Consider the following 22810-nt stretch of genomic DNA (forward strand, 5'->3'; position numbering starts at 1 on the left):
ACATGAATTCCTCTATAAGCAATTAAATCCCCAGGACATTGCTAAGTATTACTGTCTCCAGTTTCAAAACAAAAAAAAAAAAGCAAAAGCAGTACATGACCCACATAGATTACTGAGTGAATCATGCTAAGAAAAATAAAGGAGGAGGACAATGGACCTGATATGAAAAAAATCCCTTACAGATTACACAATACAAAAAACTCTTACAGCCAAACCCAGCGGGTTTACCATTCTACCACTGTAAGTACGAGATTTACTGACATCACTACTTCCATGTGTGATGCCTCAGCTGAATCGTTATTAGAATAAACAACTTTATTCCTACATCAAAAATTGGATGGTGGTAACAGCAGTTTTGTATTCACTGAACTTGCGCAATAGCAATAACATTGTCACTTCTCTGCTTCCCCAAGGCAATAAATAATCTAGCTCCATGACCAGGCCAGGTAACCCCCACAGCTGCCCCCACGCAGGGTAAAGCAGAGGCCACGACCCTTACAATAAACTGGATACTTCTGGCCCTCCTGGCAGCAGAAACACACACAAAGGTACGTTTCTGTCAGAAGATGATGACAATAAAAAGTAACATAACGCTCACGAGCAGAAATGCATTTGAGCCTGCTCTCAGCGGCGAGCAGGGCCCTCCCGGCCCCGCAGCACCGTCACGGTAACGGGCACCCAGCGGCGGGGCGGGAGGCCGCCAGCCTCAGCCTCAGCCTCGGCCCCGGCAGCAGCGCGGAGCGGCCCTCACGAGCCCCGAGTGACTGAGGCGAAGGACGACGCCGGGGGCCTCGGGTCAGGGTCACGGTCAGGGTCAGGGCCTGGGCCGTCCTCACGGCCCTTCCCCCGGAGGCCGGTAGCGGCGGGAAAGGTGTTCCCACCTGCGCACACCCGCTCCCAGAGGCCCGGCGCCCGCCCGCCCGCCGCCATGTCGCGCCGCGTTGCCGCGGCAACCCCTCCGCCAGTCCCGGGCGCGGGGCGGGCGCGGCCGCGTTCCCCTTCCGGGGCGGCGGGGCGGCGGGCACTGCACGTGGGCCGCGGCAGGTAAGGGGCGGCGGAGCGGCCTGAGGGGACGGGGCGGCTCTGGGCGCGGCCTGCCCGGCCGAGGCGCTCCCGGAGAGCCCACCCGGGCGACCGCCTCTGGCGGGGGGGTGGCGGGGCCGAGCCGGGCGGTAACGAGGTGTTGCCGCCGCCCTCCACTCCTTCCGTCTAGCGGGGGCAGAAGTGGAGCGGGATGTGGGGTGACTGCACCCGCCCCGCCGCGTGGGACCCCTGAAATCGGGCTCGGCCCGCGGGGCCGGCGCCTTCCTAGGGCGCAGGTGTTGCCTGTGGGCAGGCCTGGGTAGCCCCGGGCCCGGCTCCCACGGAGCAAGGGCAAGAGAAGCGGGTGGCGGTCCCGCCGCTCTCCTGGCTTTATTTGAAAGCCCTGATAGTCAAATAACAGCTATATTATAATCTACTTAAATTATTTTTTTAAAAGGATTTTGACAGGGTGCCTTCCAAGAGGGACTTAAAGAAATCCTGTGGATTAGTTATTGATTAAAAGATGAGAAACCAAGTAGGAATAGGTTTCTCAGCAAAGGGAGGGAGTGTCACCAGATGGGTCCCGAAGGCTTCTCTGCTGTAACCTGCTCATAGGCATAAATGTCCTGAGAAAGGAAACAGATAGCAAGGACGAGAAATTGCAAACAGAAGCAAATTCAAGGTAATAACTAAAGTGCCTTGAAAGGATCTTGTAATGCTAAGTGGGCAATAAAGTGATGTGAAGTTCAGTGTTAAATAAGTGAAAAGTCGTACATATGTGGGAAGCCACCTTAACTATACATACATATAAATCAATAAGTATATGTTTTGTCATTTAGGAAAGATTTTTAGAGGGTAGATATTTCTGTGAAAATGTCATGCTCAGCAGCTGTGAAAAAGACAAATAGAAAGTTACAAACTACAACAGCACTAAAGACAAAAAAATCACCCCTTGACCATTCCAGCAGACTGTATTTTCAGTCCTGCATGCAGTTCTGGTTCCCTCCATCGTGGAAAGCAGATTATGAAATTGGAAAATGAGAGCTGAGGACAATGAGAGATATGGAATGGTTTCAGAATAAAGGAAAACCAAATAAACTAGGACTTGCGCCATCTTGTTGAAGCAGTGCATTAACATCTTCATTTCATTTTTTAGAATGGTAATAAAGAAAAAGAGAAAAGAAGTTCGTGGGGAACCTGTACAGAAGAGGAAAAAGGTGAAAACTAATAGTACTCAGACTATCATTAAAATGAAAAAAGATGTTAAAACTGTCATTAAAATTGAGGATGATGGCCAGCTTGAGACAAAAACAAAGGTGAGGAAAAAGGAAAATTTAAATTATGAATGTTTAGACCAATTAGAACTGAAGAATAGTAAGAAGAAAAACAAGAAAAAGAAAGTTGGCTCTGAATTACTGAAAGAAGCACATTCAGAAAGCTTTGTGAATGTGGAAGGCCATCTGAATTCAGAACCTCAAGAAGAATCAGAGGAACAAATTAAAATTCTCAAAAAGAAGAAAAAAAAAGTCCAATGTCATTCCTCCTTATCATTGGAGAATAATCAGAGTAGTGGTGTGGAGCTTTCAAATCATCATACAGATGGTACTAAGGAAAATGAATTTGTTTTTAAAAAAAGCAGAAAGAATACTTCTTTGAATTTGGAATTGGACTGTGAAGTAACTAAGAAAAAAAAGAAGAAAAACATTTTTTCATTAGAGGACATCCAGGAGAGTGAACAGTCTGAAAAAGTTTGTAAAAACCCACACAAAGACATTTCACAAGAAGTTTTTACGGGCGAAATCCATGGAACAAATATTATCCAGAATGATGGGGAGAGTTACGTGAGAAGAAAGAAGAGGAAGAAAAAGAAAGTTAAGTCCAGCTCCTTTTTACCACTAGCAGATAATCGGGACAACATCTGTGAAGTTCCTGATAGTCCCATTGCATTAAGTGACTTCAGAAAAAGGCAAAGAAGGAATTCTCAGGAACTTACATTGACAAACAGAGAGGAAGAGAACACTGCTGAGAACTCTGGAAATATCAGAGAGACCAAGAGGAAGAAGAAGAGAAGCAAAGATGTTTCTTCCTTAACACGTGAAGGTAATCAAGACTACAGTCACAGAATTCTTGATAAGCATCTCCTAGGACAGCAAGAAGTTGAGTCTGAGGAAGAAGAGCTTTCTCGAAAAAAAAGCAGGAAAAATGTCAAGCATAATAATGAAGTCATCAAGAAGAAAAAGAAAAAGAAGATTCAGAAAGAGGAGGAGGAAACAACATATTCAAAAGTTTCTTTAAACGATGACAGTGCATCTAAAAGCCAAAAAATAACACAACTCCAAAGCAATGAAAAGAACAAAGAGAGCGAAACGAAGCGAGCTGAATGTGTCACGGGGGATGTTGTAGATAGGGTATTATGCAATAGTAATCATATGCTCTGTGACAGAAAAAGGAAAAAAAGCAAAAAAGAAGTACCACAGGACTTTGCTGAAGAACCAGGTTCAAAAGCAAGTAGAAAAAAGAAAAAGATCAAAAGAGAAGACATGGGAAATGAGGCACTGGTAAGTTGTAAAGAAGAGGGTATCTTTGCACCTCCTGCTAGGGAATTGAAAGCTTTTTAGGCAGTCCTATTTTGCTGGCTGTTCTGCCTGTTCAGACCCTTAGGTTACATTTAGGTCAATAGGGGTCTCCTCCGGGTTTTGAGAAGCAGGATCAGCTGATCTACTGTTTTCAGAGCATAATAGTTGTGAAACACAGGAAGGTATTTTTTAATGCCTACTGCATCTAGTGTTTCAGTTGTGAAAATGTAAGTATTACAACTAACAGCAAGTCTTGGCACAAAAAGAAAACTAGTATGTATAGTCATATTCTTCTATCCCTCCTTCGGTTGCTCTTACCAAAGTGGCAACACTCCTATAAAACAGGATTTTGATACCATGTCATTTAACCTGAGCAGGTTGGTAACAGTGCCAGCATGAGTTCATCTGTTTGTTAGACTTTGCCTGAGGCTTTTGCTGCTGTTAGTGCTGGAATTGTGTAGTGTTAGAACCAAGGGGGAAATTTAGCTAAAATCTGTTGTTGAACTTGGACAAAACTTTAGAGAAAATTCTAAGAATCCTAAGTGTAGACTAGGCCTAGAGCATTGATGTATAAATAATGATAGAATAATATTAGAGAACAACCTAAACACAAATTCTTAATTAAAAAATAAATCTATGCAAGAAAATAAGTAGATAAGAGCTGTGTAAATTATATCCAAAGATATCCAGACTGACTGTTAAAGGAAATCCCATCAGAGAATCTTGCAGTACTGCCATTTCTGAGTTGAAACAAATGTGGAGAGGAACTGATGAAAGATTTGAAATACAGAGGTTTCTTCTTTGATGTTTTTTAAAAAATTAGACCATTAAGATCAGGTTTTATTGCTTTAACTTTTTTAAAAACTTTCTTCTTTTTTTTTTATCTGATTAGGGTCATATTTTAAAGCTATTTAAGTGCCCGAAGTTAGTACCTACATGCTTAATCTCTGTTGGTATCATTGGGAATTAAGCTGTGAGCTGCTCAGAAATTCAATAGATACCTGTATTTTTAGCTGCTTAAACAGTTTTGAAAACAGCACATTGCTAGTCATTAGGAGCTTGTTTTTATTTTCATAGGTAACGGGGAAATGGCACTTCAGTTGCTTTTTATCAAGAACTTTGAATGCTTGGCTTGTTTAAAAGTCAAGCACTAGTTAATAAAGCATCATTGAAGATTTTTGCAAACTAGAGCTAGAGTGGACCATAGCACTTGCTGCCACTCAGGCACACCTCATGCTCCGCTTTGCTTTGTTACGCACTCATACATGCAGTGTCTTCATGTTCTGCTGTGTACATGCAGCTTTCTGGTGTCTGGTGCTAACAATTAAATATAGATTTATATAAGCAGGCTCTTCAGCCTTCATGAAGACCCAGATACAGGCTTTTTCCACAAATGTTTGCGTTGAGAGTGTGTATGGTCATCAGTCATTAGGTGAGCAGATGTTTGAGGCGCTTTACTTAGGTTTCTCTTTTTGACCTTTCAAAGGACAAGGTGGTTTCATTGCTGGGATATATTTTCTAATTAAATTGACATTGCCTTTTTGGATTCTTGCAGCTGCTCACGTTCTGTGGAGGCAAGATAAGCCTAACAATGACAAGTAAACTTGCATGACCAATTACAATGGAAAACACAGCAAATACCTTGCAGACAATTGAGAAGGGTGTAGGGTGATGGATGTTTGCTTTCTCTTTCCCATATTCAGCTCTGTTGTTTAATAATAAAAGTACTTCAGAGAAATTCTCCTGAAGATTGACAAGTCTGGGTAAATCAGTTCTAGAGATACCTAGTTCCCGCCAAGCCAAAAGACACTGTTGTAATAAATGACTGTTAACATCCATCTTGCATTTAAGTGTGCCATAGTCCTGAAACATTTTCTAGTCTATAGCGTGTCACATGTACTGCGGCATGCCTTGAAAAATCTTATGTTGGGATTGTGCAGCGAAAGAGGAAGTTTTTAAAGACGATGTGGAGTGATACCCACGAAATGTCAATGATTGATATTTTTCCTATTGGATGCCATTACAGTCAACTTGAGCAGGGTGAGGACTCGGTAGTTCTTTGAAGTTGTTTGCCTGCAGATAGCATAAGCCTACCATGTGTGAATGTGCTCCCCTTCCATGAAGTTGGGGGAAGATTGACACACCTCCAGAGGGGGGTAATTTTTGCCATGCAGTAGCCTTCAGCTGGTCAGTGATGTGCTGTGAATTAGCAGGGATGGGGATGTATCTTTCCTCCTTGTCTGCCACTTAACCTTCCAGCTAAAAAGAATATGTTGCAGCTGTTTGCAGAATTCTGTCGGGACAGTTTTCCTGCTTATTTTAATAGATCTGAAAAGACAGTACCAGGCCATCTAGAAGTAAATTAGTTTGGGGTTTTTTTGGTTTGTTTTTTTTTTCTTTTCATCCAAGAGAATGAGCTCTCCTTATTGCAGACAGTGTTCTTGCATTTTTAATGGTGCGTGTGCTTGTGTGTGTGAAATTAATGTATAAAAGGCTTTGGAAAATGAGGTAAATCATTCATGGCTTTAAATAAAACTGTAAACTCTCAAAAAAGTAACAGCAGCTTCTGCTGACAGAAGTATGTTACAAATCTTTTCCTTGTCTTGGTGTTCCCTGTCTATTTCATGCTTGGATTATTATATTAGCTGTATCAATAGATCTTCCCTTTGGCCACCTTCTCCAGGCTGGTCTAAAGCTTATGGCTCTAATTTACCACTATCCTGGACTTATTACTTACCCTGTTACACTGGATGCCCAAAAATCTTAACCTTATTACAAATTTGGAAAAGGAAGGCTGAGGGCAGTGATCTAGAAGCACCAGTCAATGGGAGCAAAAGCTGCTGACGGGCTGCACTTTGTGGCAGTTATCAGTATGTGGCTGCTTGTGGGCTCTGCCACTGATTTACCTCCAGCCATTCTGCCCATCCATTCCTGTCGGAGCTGCTCTGTCTCTTCACATCAGCTCCCTGTTTCTCGCTCTCAAACGTGGAAGTAACCTGCCGTTTCCTGCCATTGTAGGACACACTTTATGTATGTGCCACGCCTCTCCCGGTGCTCTTTCCAGACTGGAAGCTCCTTAGGACCCATCATCTACTCTGCATTTGTACAAGACAGAGCACAACGCAGCTGCCTCTCAATTGTTTTTTGGGGGATTTGTTGTTTGGTTGGTTTTTTTTTTGAAGTGACTAGTGGGGTCAACATGCCTCAAGCTTGTCCTGTGCCTTCAGAGGGGCCATTATTTTACCACCAATTTAAATTTTTTTTTCTACTTTCACTCTTTCTGTCCCTTATTTCAAGTATACATTTAAATCTTTATGAAATGGTTTATTTTGAAATGATGCTGTCTACAAACATTACTGTATGTGCCAGTGATGTTGGCAGGCCAAATTTAATGTGTGAATTAAAAAAATTCCCTTATCCTCTGTGTTAAAAAAAGAATCTTCTCCTTGACAAGAAAGTCCATAGAAAGATGTAGGTTTAATTGGCATTTCCAGCTTAGATCTGACTATTTCTTCTTGCCCCAGAACAGTACTACTGTATCGCTTAGTGTTTTTACTACTTTTGTGGTCAGAGCTGTATACAGATGAATATATTCATACAAGCTTTTTCCTGTTTTATAGGAACATGCGGATGATGTAACTATTGTGCAGGAAAAAAAAGGAAACTGCGATGAAGTTAGCATAGACAAGGTATGCTTTGTCTTAATTGTGTAAGATTTAAAGCAAGTCAGCATTTAATATATGCATAGAATCTAATAAAAAACCTGCTTTATTGTTTGTCTATGCCAAGATTTCCCTAAATAGAGCTCTGCTTAAAATGTGCTTTACCTTCCGTGGGTTGAGTCCAAAATGTACAGCTCCAGTCAATGTGAGACACTTCTAAGGAGCTTACTAGGTTAAATACAGGTTTCTTTGTCTCTCACCAGTGTTGTCAGGTTCAGTGTAGCTGTTCCCTGCAGTTAGATTAAACAGGTCTGATACAGCAAAATGTTAATTTAAAATACCACTAGAAAAGTGACAGTTGTCGTGTTGAGCGTGTGAAAGGATCACACACAACTTTTTAATTAGTCTCACACAATTCTGAAGATAACTAATTGTTTTACTCTTCCCTTATCTTTTCATTGTGAATTAAATTGTCATTTAACACACAGAAGATGTTGTCTTGTGCTGTTTTTTCCACGTACTAGGTAAGGCGGCAGGCTCTGCAAGAAGAAATTGATAGAGAATCTGGCAAAACTAAGGTTTTCAGTCCCAAAGTGCAACAGGTATGTATGAACTTAGACCTTGATATGATGGAAATACTGTGTCCCAGAGCAGGTTCCTGAAAAAGGCACTGCACCCTCTTTTTGTATGTGGCTCAGGTACACGGCTTTCTCCAACAGTCTTCCTTCTGACTAAAATTAAGGTCGTGCTATAGGACAGGTTAGTACAATCCCAAGAGAGTCTGGGAGCTGACCAGTGATCTCCAACAGCAGTTGGCCTTGTACAGGCCTCAAAAGCAACATTTTCTCTGGTTCCTCTGGAGAATGAGCCCAGATAAATTGCTACAGAAGCATTTTCTTCTTACTGTGAAATATAAGTAATTTTAGGCTATGGATATAGCAGTCACTGAATTGTATCTGAATTGTTATCTGGAAGATTTTGCAGACATTCAGAAACAGGGGTGCACATGGAAAGGTAGAAGGGATGACAACTGATAATGCATGTCTGTGATACTTACAGTCAATTCTCTCCTAACTTCTACTTCTTCCTCCACCTCTTTGAAAGATGATTCTTTGTTCTTTGCTCTTGCATCCTACTCAGCCTGACCGCTGACAGATTTACAGTAAGGTAGTGAGAACTGTTGCAGTAGTGTTTAGGAGGGGTAAGAAGATTCAGGAGAGAAAGCTTTGCTAGTAATTCTGGATTCTTAGTTGTTTCACAAGACTGCCAGTATGCCTAGAGAGTTGGCATATACCTCAAAATACGCCAGAAACAACTGTAGGTTTTTACATAGTGGGAGGCAGACTGCAATAGCTCTGGAACTGCAGCTATCTAATAGTCTCTGAAGTCATTGAGAAAAATTACATCCTTGGCAGGGGATCTCAGTTCTTTGGTGCTGATCTGTCTCTGTTTAGTAGTATGCAAAAGAATAGAAGCTATGAAAAGTAATTCATCAGCTTCACAAAGAGTGAGCTGGAAATGCTGCAGCAAAAGCTACGTGTAGTGCCTGCCAGCAATTCACTTAAAAAAAATTACAGGGTTTGACAAGCCATAATTATTTTTGCATCTGTGCAGATGTCTCCCATTCCAAAGGGAGGACATGTATTTATGTGCATGCGTCTGTGTCGCAGACCTGGGCTTATACAGCAACTTGTCTTTGAGCAAGGTAAAAATACTGAAGTATTATGGATAGCTTTCTTTTAATAGCAGGTATTCTGGTCTGTGATAGTGAATGATACTCCAGCCTTGCATTTTTTAAACTTAAAAAACCTGCTACAGCTTGCCTGCAATATTGTGTAGCATGCTGTGTGTCATGTTGGCTGTCTAGTGGAGAATGACTGTTTCATGCAAGCTACAACTGTTCAGTTGGAAGGATTTCAGGCTAACATAAACACACCACTAAATTCATGTTTTTTTCCTGTGATGTAGCCAGCTCAGTCTACTTATGATGAAACATTCTTTCATTTAATATCACCCCCAATTTTAAAGAAAAAATTGAGAGTAGCAGCCCTGCCAAAAATAGTTATAAATGACTGCCTCGCTCCTAGCTATAGCTCAGCAGTCAAATAAGATCCTTAGATAATGAAGCCCATTCTTAGGTAAGCCAAAAGTTCATAAACTTTGTAAATCATATGATGTATCTTGGGTTATCTACAACCAGCTGCATTCTGATTTTACTTGGACATTGCCTGTATTCTCAGAAAGGAGCCAGTATCTGCAGACTGAAAAATCCTGAAGGAGTGAACTAGTTCAAAGAATACAGTGAAAGGTGAATAGAGCAAATACAAAAATACAGCCAACTGCGAGGGAGGGGAGGCTTTAAGAGTACTATATTTAGTCCCGTTGGATAAGGGTATGGCCTCAGTTTTTGCACCCTTGCACTATTAGTGGTAATTAGTGGGATGAGAATGCAAATGAAAAGTGTATGAGCCATATTGAACACGGTCTCCAAAACTGACATAACAAAGCACTGCTGAAAACAACAGCTACCTAACTAGGCAATAGGAAAAGATGACTGTACAAAGTGACAGAGTGAAAGAGGATTAAGTCTGACAGTTGTCTTATTCTAAGAGAAATGATTGGGCAACGTCTGGCTCTTTGAGCCAGGTAACTATTACTGAGAGCAGAAAAGCCAAGATTCCTAAAGACAGAGGGAAAGGAGATTCTGAAAGTGCATTAAACCCTATCTACAGGTTAAATTAACTGAAATGCTAATGAAGATGCACTCATACAGGGTTATGTCATTCCTGTATCATGTCCTTCAAGAGGTACTACCCATGGAATGACTGCTTCCCAGCTTTGTCAGCCCCGTCAGGTTGTTGTAGCTGGCTCTGTTCTCGTGGTACACCGCCAGAAATTGTCTTCCTTGGTCTTGGTATTATTTAATTTTAGTCTTAACCTTGTTTTGCTTCACAGGATACAAAGTTTGGACAGTGGACTACGGCTGCTTTTCAAAGTCCTGAGGAAGAAAGGAAGTTTTTTAGACTGATGGGTGGCTTTAAGAAAGGCTCTGTGCCTATGCAAAATCTCTCAGCAACTACGAACAAACCAAACATGGCTCTGAACAGGGAAGGGCAGGAGAAGTTACAGCAGGCTTTGAAGATGGAATTTGATAAAGCAATGGACTTGAAGCAACATAAAGGAATTGGTCTTGGATTTCAACCTGCTGCCAACAAAAAAGTATACATAGACAAATATACATCTAGATCTATAAAATTTGAAGATTAAAACTCTGAAGTAATAAAAGGAATGAAAATTCAACAGGCAAATTTCTTTTTACTTTCCACATCTTGAAATAAAATACAAAATGTTTAAGAAATTTAATTTATGAGGCACTTTTAGTACACGTTTTCAACTACGTGCAACAGATTATGTGGAGCTGGGTCCTCACTTCAGCTAACAGTAAGTTTTTTAAACCTTTACAATGTTTTCTACAAGGCAAGAGACAGTCTTCTTCAAAGATTGAAGATACGTGGGCAATGTCTGCAACAAGTTGAAACTTAAAAAATTTACTAAAATGCTGATTTCATAAACTTATTTTTAGCTACATCTTAGTGATTCAAGAGGATTTTAGTGTTCTGTAAAATTTTTACAGTCTGAGTGGTACAAAGTGATGGCATTTTACTTTGAAGAAACAGTACTGGTATACCTACAGATTTGATGAGGGGAGAGTTTTAACTCAGTAGTTTCTTAAATATTAGCATCTTCAGTATGATAATGAATGGTGTTGAACATCCTCTATATTTTAACTATGCTCTGGCAGTTGGATTTTCAAGCAGCAGCTGTTATCTGTAAATGAAGGTGAATAGTAGCACCAAATACATGGATGTAGACTTCCTAAATTATAGAAGCCAATGTAATTTTAATAATGTGGTTATTGGATTCATTATACATCAATCTGAATGAAATTTCTAACCTTTGGATTTTCAGACAACCTGCACTTTCACTGACTTTTTAGTAAGAGTACAAAATATGAGACTGCATTCGTGTTCAGGATTCAAGGGTTCAAAGCAGTCTATCAGTGTCTTGCTTGAAGTTACAAGAAGAGTGAAAAGCTGTCATGTATTTTATTACTGGCTGTGCCATTTGTTATGGGAGAGTGTTAAGTTTTAGTGGAGCTCTGGTTTTTAAGCAGAACAAGGTGACCACCTCTTATGTCCATGCCTGCTGTAGTGTAATAGTGGCCAACTTGCAGGGGAACCCCAGGCCCCCAGAATTAGGTTACTATCTCTGCTTGCCCAGATCATTGTTTTTCTGATTGATTTCCTATCCTTTTTGATAAGATCATGCCAGCTGAACTACTGAATATCTTGCTCTTTTGAGGCAACCGCACTTTCCACAATACTCTTCTCCAGTGGGCCCATCTACCTCAAAGCAGCTGCCTCCAGCAGAAAATACACTTAACAAAACAGCAGTTGATTCCAGTGCATTTTGGGCAACTCCTGAGGGCAAGTGCAAATTATGCAGAGGCTCCAGTTTAAGGGGTTGCCATAAATCTGTTCCCATACCTGGGAAGAAGGAGATGCTGAACCACTTCCTGCAGGGTCTGAACTTGTTTTTGAGGAAACCATCTCCTTTGAAGTGTCATTCAAAACTACCACTACCTCAAGGTGAGTCTATTTTCCACCAGTGCTTTCAAAGCTCAGCGACTGGCCCTTCTAGGCTTCAGCTGCTGCTTTACTCAAATTCAGGTAGTGGAGGTTCTGTTTTCTGATATAAGACAAATGCTGAATTCAGGCACTCAGCTACTTGCCTGGAAAAAAAAAAAAAGTTAAAGGAACAGGTAGGAAAATGTCAACTAGTGATTTCATTTGGGAGGAGAGAAACAGCATGTACAGCTTTCTGCTGCAGAGTCAGTCTGGGATGAGTAGTAACTGGTCTTGCACTGCCACTGACAAAGATGCTGAAGGTGGTATTAGTCATAGCCTTGCCTTTTGATAAAGGACTCTTTTTTCCCATCTACAATTGCATAACGTATACCAGTGTGTTGCTCAGCTATAGCTTTGGGTATGGCCTGGCACCTTGCTCTTGATAATACTACGCACATGAAGATGTTGTAGTTTGGAAAATAAGACACATACTTGGGGCTGTCAGCTTTTTTCAAGCAGACAAACTTCATCTGGGTCTGTATATTTGCTATATACAGAAGAAAGAGGAGGTCTATAATAAGTAGAGTGCTTTAACTAAAATTAATTTTGCTCTAACACAGAAGTAAGCCAGAAGCAGTTTATTAGAGTGGTTGTGTTAGCTTCTAAGCTAGATGTTCAGAGTTTGCTCCTGATAACTAACCAGAGCTTTCTGCCTGTCGTTGAGCTATTTTTGCACTAATAAAAACAGTAGTAAAACATTTGAAAACATTTCTCATGGCAGTCTTGCATCAATAAAGAAACCAAAGTTACACTGTGCTCAAAAGACAACAGGCAAAAAGCAGTGCCTGCATGGGGAAGAGGAACAGTTGGGGCATTTGTGTGCCTGCTGTAAGAGTTTCCATTTTACAGAATCTGGAACAATTCCACGCTGGGTTTAGAGCAGTACATTTGCCCCCAGAGGGCAATTTCTGCCATACCACAGCTGCTTAGCATGACCCACTTGGCGGTTTAGAGAGCTCAGAGTTTAATCCCACTTACCCAGTTCATGGTTTATGTTTCCAAGCCCAACAGGAAGAATCATCTACATGCTGTTGAGAGTTGTTTGGTGCAGCTGCAGCACGAAGGAAAGCTAAATTAAAGTGGGACATCATAACACATACAGTACTATAATTTCATTATCTATGTCCGCTTTATACAGTATTTAAGGAAGGTCAGTATAACTAAAATAGCTATGTGCTAAAGGTTGGAAAAGTTCTGTATCAAGTTGATACCACTTCATAATTATCTTGTATTCCTGCAATTTTACTCACTTACATATATAGTCTGTACCAGGACTAGTTCAGTTCTTTACAACCTTAACACAAAATATATGTTTTAGATGTACCTGCTTCAATAATCACTGAGGAGATGAAAAACATGCACCAAGAATGGCTTAATAATTTGGGTGGTGTTTATTATCAGCTTGCTAACTCCTTAAATATATGGTTCTAGCAAAACTGATTACTTGTTTAACCTTAACAAAATAAAACATTTTTGTGCAAAAATATATCTTAATATCCATATAAGGATTTAGCTCATTAAAATACTTACCACTAAGCAAAAGCAGCAATAGATGGGAGTTCTCAGCATGGTTCCTTACCATGGGACAGAAGCAGTGAGAGTGAAATTTTATTAGGTGTAATAGCAGTATATGGAATGAAATCCCACAAGGGTAAGGTGATAAATTTGTACACACAAAGAAACTCTCCCAGAACAAACGGATGAACTGCAAATTGCTTTATTCAGTGATAGTGTACTTTGTGAATATAGAGTACTTCGCATACATTTCTATTTTCCTTTGCAGACAGCACTTAAAGATTTCCTTCCATTTTACAAAACACCACTGAACTAAAATGAAAGCATCAACATGTCTGTGAAAATCTATTGTAGAAATTAGAACAGTAACACCTTGGCCATTTTTCTCTGGAACTGACCAAACAAATGTTGGCAGCATCCCAAAGCAGAAAGATGACTTAGTAGGATTATTATATTGAAATGCTGCTTTCTACACAGGAGAAAGACTGTTCTGCAAGTGGGATGAAGTTTGGAGGCTGTGAATTGATCCGTGCAGATTATCTTCTTCATTTATTGCTAAAATGACAACAGATTAGATTTCAAAAGGCTTTTGCAACCATAGAGGTTCAAGATACCCTTTACTGAATCTAAATCAGCATTTAAAATAAGAATATAGTGGTAAAACTGGAGACAGAAATTCAGGTAAAATTATTGCACTCAGAACAGTTTTACGTTTAGCTGTCCAAGTAAATCTGTCACACTAAGTAAAATAAAAATACACTGAACTTCTCCAGTCAAAATGTAGATCAGTGAGTTTTGGCCTTGGCTACATGCTCTCTTGTACAGATGGCTCCGTGGAAGAGGCATTCATCAGGTCCTGGACTGCAGGGGAAGCCGAAGGGCCAAGTCTGTGAAGTGACTCATTTCAGGTTGGTTGCTTCGCCTCTTGATATATTCTAGCGTTTTCACCTGGGTACGAAATGAAAAATATTTTGATATTTTTATTGGTTTTACCTTTTTTCATTTCATAGGCCATCATTTAATATACGTGAAGGTGTTTTAATAGACACTCATGATTTTCCCTAAATTTCACTAGCTACATGAGCACTTGCATTTCTTACTCCAGAGCTTGTTGTAATGTCTATCAATGCCCACTTTCCAAGTTTACACCATGCAGTTCCTCCACTAAATGAAAATGCTGTATTTTTCTTAAAGATAGTTTTTTGTATTAAAAAGAAGTTATAACACCCAACATTTCCAGGTTCCTTAACGTATGAAATATATTTAGAAGTTCTAGAAAGATACAGACCACCTGAAATAAGAGAAGCTGCTTATTCATTAAGAAACATAAAAAATAAAGTGGGGTTTTTTTTAAGCTCATTTAATTTTTTAAGAGAGCAACTTGTAAAAAGGTTTATTCAGATCAAGAAAATGTTACCTTTTACCAAATGAGGAGTTGAAAAAGATCTTAAGAACTAAAATGTCTCTGCATTATCTGTTTTCCTTACCATAGTCTTGGTGTCAGCAAAGCCATGTTTCTGAGCAAGATTCCAGAGATTGACTGAAAGCTGGTTTAGTTTATTGTTTCGTAGATCCCCATGAGCTAGAATAGTGTTAAAGAAATAGAGTGCCAACTGGCTCTGTCGCTTTAGGGTCTATAAAGGAAAAAAAAAAATTCCTATATTACCATGTAGTCATCCCAGAATACCCAGCATAACCTCACCGGGTTCTCTGAACAAGTGCAAGGGGCAGATACTCGTTTTGTAATACACAGCAATAATTACAGACACAAGAATACGGGCATAGTTTTCATGTTCCATTCAAAATGCAACAAGTTGTGATAGTATAGTCATGAATCAACCTAAGTTGCTGTAAATAAAATAATTACACAAGACTCCTACATCTCATACCACTTCAGCACAGCGCGGTATGTAGCTCTGACACATTTTTAACTCAAGACTCCCTACAACTGCATAGAAATCACCCTCCCACATACCAACGTTGCACTTATATCACCATAGCTATATATTTTTTAGAGAGACCACTATCATCAGTCTAGATCAATGCAACTTCAGGCTTTTTCCAGCAGGCTATTCTACTTTTATTTATTTAACCAAAGATGTTTTTTCCCTGCTATTCTTTCACTGAAACTTCGGTGATATCAACATATTTGCAGCTACTTTCCCTAAAATTACTGAGGAGGACCCATGCTTCATGGTAATCTACCACAGAGGAGCACCATGCCCTTCAGAGGAGTTCTGGGGCACAGACAATCCTGCACTGAGCTTACAGGGTGCTACCACCCTGACTTGGGGCGAGTGGAAAACCAAAGTAATTAAAATGCTATTGCAGATTCCTACAGAATAAGTTTTAAAAGGCTAGAAGGATGAATTATTATTGGATGCATCCGAGATATAGTATTTGTTTATACTGCTTTGCTGCAGCTGTCCTTTGGTTTTTGCTCAAGAAAGACCACTGATAAAAGCATAGCTCCTTCTTACACAGAAACCACAGCAGCAGAGTAGTAAAAACAAAACTGTCAGCTGAGCACCTCGATTAATGAACTTAATACTTCACTTCAGCCCTCTCAGTTCAGTATGTGCTAGAGTAGCTAATACACAGTGTTCAGATATGAAGTTACAGGAAGAACGAGGCAGAGATTGGGGTAAGAGGAGTGCAGTGATCTCTGACTTATGTGCTCCTGACACGATACCAATGCAGCCACACCTCTGCCCTTTCTCTAAGGGACCAAAAGTAAATTAATTTCCCTTCTCAGTGCAGCAGAAGAGACGGTCAGATACTATTAATCAAAGAAATGCAACACACTGAGCTATTGATCCTCCAGATAAAAATGGAAAAGGAGAAAGACCTGCCATTAAAGAATTGGCTAACTAGAAAAGAGGACACAGCATGCCCCAAACTAGAAGCATCAGACTGCTACTGTACATCTGTGACACACAGAGTAGATCTGTACTTGCAGAGAAAATCTGGTGCATCAGAAACAGTGCACCTGCACACCTGCATGCGTGCATATGCAATGCCCAGAGCTGCTCAAGGCCCCAGGAGAAGTTCTCAAAGCACCAAGTGAATGACATGAAACTACCAAGAAGACAGCTCTTCCTGTAACAGTTATCTACATTAGCAATTTCCATCCCAATAGCTCCCTACAACCATTATTTTGGGAGCATTGAACTGTACTCCCTGCCAGGTAAAGAAATAAAATTGATCAGTCTAGTCCAGCAGTAGTAACACAAAGTGCAGAAATACAACTCAAAAAGACAATAAAAGGGAAAGTAGTTATGCTTAAATATTACTGTAGTATTTCTCTTGTAGGACTAACATCCTTCAGGGAAAAACAGATACAGGGTAGAGCCTGCTAGTTCATGTTTTGCCATATTATTCACAAGGCATCCTGCCACATCACCACGTGTCCTGATTAACCAAATAACCTGTACTACCTAGAACTTTTTTCCCCATTGACCATCTAAGGCCTATGTGTCTTCTGCTGATTTGAATATAAACTTCAGAGAGGTTCCTGGGAATTGCTTGGAGGTTTCCGCACCAGAAGTGAGACAGTTAAATTATTGGGCAGAATGCAAAAGCAGCAGTACTCCAGTCTGAATATCAACTAGCGAGGTTTTCCAGGCAGTATCAGTGCAAATACAAAATCCATTCTTTAAAATAAGGATGACATTTTGACTAATTTGAAACATATGTACTTCAAAAAGGATCACACTTCAAAAAGGATCTAGAAACACAATAAAAAGCTGGAAGAATGAGATGCACACTAACTCTCATTGTATTGGGGGAGGTATAACAGACAGGATTTTGGCATCTAGTCATCAGTTATACAATGCAAAGTGAAGAGAGAGGCAGGCTCAGGTATGCAGTAAATCCCACCACGTCTGAAAACAAACGAGTCAGACAAGGCTTCACATGATGATGAACAGGAATGTTTGTGTAACATGGCACCGACCTCCAAGCCGAGGGAGATACTGATGCCAGCATGCTGTCAAGCCTGCTGACATAACTGAGATTGAATTGTGGGTGGCACTCCAACTCACAGGATGTATTCGCAGGCAGCAAGGAGAGAGCAACAGCTCAGCTATTTGGCAACCACATACATCATGGGACCAGCAATTCCCACACCAAAAAGAATTGCCAGCCTTCTAGGCAGTGCGTTTTCCATAATCTTTGGAATAATGCTGATGACAATGAAACAAAGAACAAACTACGTCATCCCAGAACGTGACCCCCTCGTGTCCTAGCCCCTCCACCAAAGTGCAGAGCAATGTCCAAATTTCATATAGTGTAACAGAAAAAAATAGGATCTTTCATATAATGGACCATGTAACATATTTCACAAAATTCTGGCTAGCAATTCAAATATTCATTTCTGTATTTCAGTGACTTTTTCCAGGCATCTATGTCATAAGGATATCCCGAGCCTTCTGTTAGAAAAGCATTTGTGCATTTAGATGTGTTGCTCCTCTGAAGGGGCATCCAGCCTGCTGCAGCTCCCATGTACAGCTTTAAAATAACTGTCTCTTGATACTTGTTAACAGTTCATCTGTGGCAGCACAGAGCTCAGCATGGCCTGTAAGGCTCCTCCAAGGTACTAAATATATCAGTCTAGGCCGAGTCTCCATGCTGATATAGCATCTGTTTGCTAGTATTACCTGAACTATCCAGCCCAAAATTCATTCCAGCACTACTGTGATGCTGGTGGTTACATCCTTGTGATCCAAATCTAGATATTCCTAAAGAAAGCCATGACCAGCAGCCTTGCCTTTCCTTAAAAGCTCCCACGTGAAGCCCTTTGGGAATCTTTTAACATCTGTTAGTTCACTGGGAATATCACGAGCTGCATGGGGCAGACCAGCTGCTCAACTCTCATTATACAACTGTCTTAACACAGGATAAATGAAGCAACTAGCACCAATAGCAGCTGATACAAGTTCATTTATAATAAAAGGGAATAATGATTTGAGAAAACACCAAGAACCGAGCTGCAGCTGGGAGCTCATATACCACCCAAGAGGATACACGTCTCCTGTTTTGCCACTTCTCTAGAATGCCGAGATGGTTGGATGAGAAAGTGCTTTCTTTTGGGTACAATCCTTGAAAAAGCAGTCCAGAACCTCCCTCTAGATTCTCAGAGTCTCAGTGACAGCTTCTGCTGGCTCAGGGTGCAGTAACACACCTCTAATTAAGGCAGGCTGAAACATTTTACTCGTAGCTCTATACTGGCACCATGGTAGGTTCAGCTCTATTTCAAAGTCAATGTATTTTTAAAGCTTTCAATATTCATAGTGCTGTTCACGTCAGTTTGATTCCCCTCTAAAATTCAGCCAACAAAGATGTGCTCCATGTGGAACCTGTGGTTCATGGAGGACCAGACTGTACTTTTCAAAGCCATACTCAGTAATCCTGCTGTAGGCCACTAGCAGAATCTTGATTTATTTATTTTGGTAAATAAATAACACCATTTACCAAGTATCTCACAAACATGCAGAAACGATGTTCCCAATTAAAATATTTCTAGTCTTTAAACTCTACCAGCATGCCAGAGACAATGGTGTAATAAAATGATTAATCTGGGAGTTAGGACTCTCCAACTCTGAGACAAAGCAGTGGAGTTGATACGCCCTCACCAGCCACGGTTCCTCACTGCAATGCACCCTTCCTCATGCTGAGCCACCAGCAGGCAAGCTGCAAGCGTGCCAAAACAGGCACCTCCACCACCTGCAATGCCTTCTGGAAACTGCAGCAGATAAATTCTGTTGCCTCCCTCTTCCCAAAGAGGAACATAATGTTCAACCATCTTTAGAAAATCTTGGCCAAGGACACAAAATTCTTCGGGATGAGTGACCTCATCTCAATTTAAAACATACACCCCCCCCCCCCCCGCCCCGCCCCGAACTATGTCCAACTCTGCTTCTAGTTCGGTATTCAAACACTTGTGAAATGAACTGAAGTTTTTATAAGTATCAAATGTGTTGAAAGGAGAAGCTTCAACAGCATACCCAGGAATTGCTTTCTACTACTCCATTTTTGATATTTAGTATAAAAAGTCCAGTATCTATCATATGGTACATGGGAAGAATACCATCCTATCATGGCACTGCCAAGGACACAACAACGTGCTCCTAACGTTTTGGATCAAGAGTCATGTTTGAATAAAACATACTCCATCTGGACATTTATCACTGAGTAGAAAGAGGCAAGGTATTTACATTTCTAAGAAACCTGGAGCATAAGATTAGTCTTCCACCCACACAAAGGCAGAGAGGATCCACTGATACATGCTCTCATGACCAGAAACAGCTTGAACTTTACAGAACTGTCCAGAACTGAAAATTTCCGTTCCAACACTGTCACATAAATGAAGCGTTCTCTAATATTGCAAAAAGACCACACTGTGTTAACATAAGATGTATTGTTTCTCTTCCAAATTGCCATTTTGGTGAAAGCATTTTATTGTGAGAAAAATTTATTTTCCTGTATAGCTTTTAAAGGAAATGAACCAATAAAAACACAGAATCATTGCACGTTTGTTCATTTAAATGAGCAGCCAAGAGGATGAATAATAAAAGGTCACCACACTGAAGCAATCCAAATACCACAGTGATTTTATGATCTGTTCTACTTTAGCACAAATGTCTCTGACAATATTCTTGTCGCCTCTATTTCCTCAGCAACAACGGCTTCCTCAAAAAACTATTCATTCTCATAAAACAATTTTTATCTAAATCTCTCAATGACTTTTATTCAACAAAGCAAAATAAATGCTTCCCCTTTGTAAATAAGGATGAACAGAGGAGTAAATTCAAGGCCGCAGAGGCAAAGGACCTATATCCATGCTGCTTAGCTTTAAATCCAGTTTTCTATGTAGCAACCGCCTCAGCGAAATAACACAGGATCTCATTACTCAAAGTATTAAGCTTGAAAGCAGAAAGAAGAAAAGCCTTTCAGAAACCACATATTTGAAGCCCTACAAACATTCCCACCCACATACTCCATACAGGAATCAGATGCAAAAAATCCTTAATATACAACTCTGAGTCCTGAAAATTCTGTTAAAAATCTCCTTCCAATATCCGCCTGGGCGTTCTCAGCTGTGCAAGAATGGTTGTTTTCTGCTGTTACTGTTCTGAAAAAGAACTGCTATTCACTGTGGTGATGTGAACAATGATGTAGAGACATTTGAGCCAAAGGATTTATTCATCTTGCATCTCTACAATTACTCGAGAAGGATAAACAGGATAGCAAAAGCAGAGAAAAGGCTAAACTTAGCATAGCATCCTCCAAATGTGTATCACTTAACACATCCTGTATTGGCAAACACTACAGGCTACTGTGCAAACAGGCTACCTAAAAAATTCTATCAAATTAACCATTCCCTGCACCCTCCCATTTCAGTGTACAAGCCACAAGATTTCTATTAATATACAGCAGTTTAGTAATGGGTGATCAGGAAGTTGTGGAAGGGTTCAATCTCAGAAACAGGTACATTAGCAGAACAGTAAGTTCTCATTATTTCAGTAATACTGAAAACATTGGTCATCTGCCTTTCACATACAATCCATTAAGCTATATTTGATTCCTGAGAGCCTCTGAATTCCAATCAAGAAATCCAAAAAGCTGCCTAGAGTTTTCTTTATTTTATACTGAACAAACATAACCCTGTACTAAATACAGAGTAAAGCCAAAACACCTTTTACCTCTCTCTGCACCTCTCTCTTGACTTCATCCTAGTGTCTGGGATCCAGTTTTTACCAGTTAAAGGTGGTTTCCATTGTATTTTACCCAGTAACAGAGTAACTGTGAACTCTCACTTTGCCCATTACTGTTAACTTAGGTGGCAAGATAGTAACGGTTTATTTACAGAGAGAGAAAGTTGATAGCCAGAAGGAACCAACAGGAAGAAAGGACAGGGAGCAGATTTTAGGCGTAACTATACTGCAATCAAAGGAGTGACTGTGGCACTGTCTCCAATTCTCTTGGGCCAATAACTGCAATACCAGCATCGTGGAGCTCGTTATAGTCAGAAAGACTCTCATAAGAAAAAAAAGTTATCCCACACTGAGCATCATATTTCCATAACCAAACTACACCAGGACTCAAGCCAGTTGATTTAAAGCTAACTCTAACCTCACTACACTGCTCTGCAATCATCATTCTGTACTGCAGCAGAATCACATCCTTTGGTGTACCGGCACAATCGATACCACAGAGTACACCAGAGTAGCTTCTACTGCTTGTTGGATCTATCAGACTATCCAGCATACAGCTAAGCAGGTAACTTTAGCATGCATCTTAAAAACATATTGTAATTGCCACATGATCTCTTTCACATCATCAGGTCTCTCCACCACAAGCCTGCCTACATGACTGACTCACTTTTTAAACAAGTAAAATGACCTAATTTCCTCTTTTTGTAAGGTTCCTGGAGCTTTCGAGAAGACCAATGCCTGGTCAAGAAGGTGGTCCCTTTATTCAACTCCAAAGTGATTTTGGTTTTGTATTGAATCAAGCTGAGTAAGAACATACCTCTTCTTTTCCAAGGGTTTTCAGATGATCCAGGATCTGTGCTATCACTGTTTCACACAGTTTATTAATTTCAGTCAGGAACTTGGAGTCTCCACCATACAGGGTATCATTGGAATCAACTGCAGAGATGAATTCAAGCTTAGGTCTGGCTAAAGAGCTATGCATTTGTTTGCTACTGAAAACACCAGCTATTTATAGAAGACCAGATTTGGAAGTTATAAAATGACCCTCCTCCATGAAACACAAATATAACAACCTTGTTTAAGTGCCTGCCACTTGGTTGCCTGTTATGTCCTCTTGATTTTAGGGACAAAACACTGAAAAGAATCTTCTAGCTTAAAGCCAGTCCTGTATTCTTGGATGGAGCCAGGTTCAAAAGTATCTCCTAGACTTAAATGCAAAGCAATGTATAGTGTCAATTTTCACTTCTTCCGCAGAGACAGACTCCCTGCTCCCAGCAGTTTAGAAGAATATGGCCATCATCTTCAATGGCAGCAAAACTGGGCTTTACTTAGTGAAAACAACAAAATTTTAAAAGACAACTGCTTTTTTTTTTCCCTAAAATAAAACCTTGATTACCTCAAAGACATGGAGAGAAACTCAGAAAGTGTATTTTCAATTTTGGAGGGAGGGAGATGTTGAAGTTTTTAGAGTTTATATAATTGTGATTTTAAACATGCGGTTTAATCTCATTTATCATGTTTTACTAAGAAGTAAGTTACAAGAAATTTGTAAGTTTAAGTGTATTCTGGGTAAATCAGAGAACATGTAAGATAAAGATGATTCCCTGTTCCCAAGTAAACTTCATTTTAAG

The 22810-nt window shown here is 40.3% G+C and overlaps 3 protein-coding genes across 7 annotated transcripts in view; 1 reads left to right on the plus strand and 2 right to left on the minus strand.

The window, feature by feature from the left end:
* IQCK (IQ motif containing K) overlaps window positions 1-956 on the minus strand; it is a 44359-nt gene extending 43403 nt beyond the window's left edge. The window contains exon 1 of the mRNA XM_074886049.1: window positions 882-956. Within this exon, the coding sequence (XP_074742150.1) occupies window positions 882-930 (49 nt within the window). The 5' untranslated portion in view covers window positions 931-956. The remainder of the gene's footprint in view (window positions 1-881) is intronic.
* On the plus strand, window positions 929-10561 carry KNOP1 (lysine rich nucleolar protein 1). Its single transcript, XM_074886043.1, has 5 exons — window positions 929-1044; window positions 2180-3581; window positions 7220-7288; window positions 7786-7863; window positions 10217-10561. The coding sequence occupies exons 1-5, from the start codon at window positions 929-931 to the stop codon at window positions 10526-10528; spliced, it is 1977 nt and encodes a 658-aa protein (XP_074742144.1). The 3' UTR covers window positions 10529-10561.
* A 3089-nt stretch (window positions 10562-13650) lies between these two features.
* The window catches only part of VPS35L (VPS35 endosomal protein sorting factor like), a 58315-nt gene continuing 49155 nt past the window's right edge, over window positions 13651-22810 (minus strand). For 4 of the 5 annotated variants that reach the window (XM_074886037.1, XM_074886038.1, XM_074886041.1 and 1 more), the window contains 3 exons: window positions 21997-22115; window positions 14952-15098; window positions 13651-14412 (listed from right to left, as the gene is read on the minus strand). In XM_074886037.1, coding sequence (XP_074742138.1) covers window positions 14314-14412; window positions 14952-15098; window positions 21997-22115 — 365 coding nt within the window. In that variant the 3' untranslated portion in view covers window positions 13651-14313. Of the gene's footprint in view, window positions 14413-14951; window positions 15099-21996; window positions 22116-22810 lie in introns of those variants that run through there. The other variant, XM_074886039.1, reaches the window with a different exon arrangement.

The sequence above is a fragment of the Strix uralensis genome, chromosome 16 (genome assembly GCF_047716275.1).
Source record: "Strix uralensis isolate ZFMK-TIS-50842 chromosome 16, bStrUra1, whole genome shotgun sequence".
NCBI classification, from domain to species: domain Eukaryota; kingdom Metazoa; phylum Chordata; class Aves; order Strigiformes; family Strigidae; genus Strix; species Strix uralensis.